The sequence below is a fragment of the Echinops telfairi genome, unplaced genomic scaffold (genome assembly GCF_000313985.2).
Source record: "Echinops telfairi isolate 266 unplaced genomic scaffold, ASM31398v2 ScPeMD7_31;HRSCAF=116, whole genome shotgun sequence".
In the NCBI taxonomy this organism is placed as follows: Eukaryota; Metazoa; Chordata; class Mammalia; order Afrosoricida; family Tenrecidae; genus Echinops; species Echinops telfairi.
This window is the reverse complement of record NW_022103928.1, coordinates 45,114,292-45,115,364: the sequence shown is the minus strand read 5'-3', so window position 1 is coordinate 45,115,364 and position 1,073 is coordinate 45,114,292. Positions and strand designations below refer to the sequence as shown.

Genomic DNA, 1,073 nt, shown 5'->3' with positions numbered 1-1,073 from the left:
GGATGTTGTAGCGGAAGTCCCTCCATCTGTCTGGGTCGCTGGTATCAAAGACAGCGTCAGGGGCCAGGCCTGCGCGGTCGTCGGTGAGGATGCGGCTGGCCGAGTCCGCGTCCCCGGCCAGCACGGCTTGCCAGAAGGCCAGGGCAGGTCCCGAGGCCGTGCGGGTGACGATGGGGCCGGGGCCGCCGCCCTCCAGGCCCTCGGCCGCCCCTGCGCCGGCCTTCTCCACCAGCCTGGCACAGAGGGCACGCCCCGGGCCGGGGGTGCCCCCGGGGCCCCTACACTCCCGGGGGGATGAGCTCATGAAGGCCAAGAGGAAGGGGAGGAGGAGGAGGAGGGAAGGGGGCCTGTGCCCTGGGTGTTGGCGGGCCACTCCGTCAGCAGGAGCTATTCTGGGCGCCGCATGACTCCCCTCCTCCGGGGCCAAGGCCTGCTCCGGGGCTGCTGGGCCAGCCTCAGGGCGGGGAACCACCGCCCCCTCCTCCCCTCCAGCTTTTTAAAAGGTCCCCCTGCTCCAAGGCGTCCCCCAGCCCCGGGCTGCCCTCACCAGGCTGGCGGCTGCTCCAGCGCGGCTCGGCGGCCCGGCTCTCCAGCAGCAGGTGGGCAGTGCTGTGGGGCGGGAAGAGCTCGCGCAGCCGGGCCAGGTCCCCCGAGTAGAGCGCGTTCTGGAGCCCCAGGTCGCGGCACAGAAGTGGCAGCAGCCTAGGATGACCCCGGGCGAGGCCCGACTGCAGTCGAGGAACCGAGGGGGGGCTCACGGGACGGAGGCCCCTCTGAGGAGTGGCACCCTGCCCCCCAGGCATGGCCAGTTTGGGGTGGAGAGAAGGCCAAAGGAGAGGACTGGGGCGGCCGCTCGGGTGAGGGAGGGAAGGAGGGAGGGGCTAGGCCAGAAAGAGGCATGAGGTCACCACGCCAGAGCCAGGGAGTCAAGTGGGAAGCAGGGAGGGCGTGGAGACCAGCCAGGGTGGTAGCCAGAGTCCTCCCCTCTCCCCCAGAATCCTGCTACACCCTGTTGGGAAGGGACCGGGTCCCAGCTACCCAAACCCAAATCCCAGGTAAAAGAATGGAACTCC

General features: G+C 70.2%; 1 protein-coding gene across 1 annotated transcript in view; it reads right to left on the bottom strand.

Annotated features, from left to right (window-relative positions):
- Window positions 1-803, bottom strand: part of ASB10 (ankyrin repeat and SOCS box containing 10) — a 9,747-nt gene extending 8,944 nt beyond the window's left edge. Inside the window, 3 exon segments of the mRNA XM_045290148.1 lie at window position 1; window positions 3-492; window positions 548-803. The exon segment at window position 1 is cut by the window's left edge and continues 233 nt beyond it. Of these exon segments, the coding sequence (XP_045146083.1) occupies window position 1; window positions 3-492; window positions 548-803 (747 nt within the window).
- Between the last annotated feature and the right edge of the window lie 270 nt (window positions 804-1,073).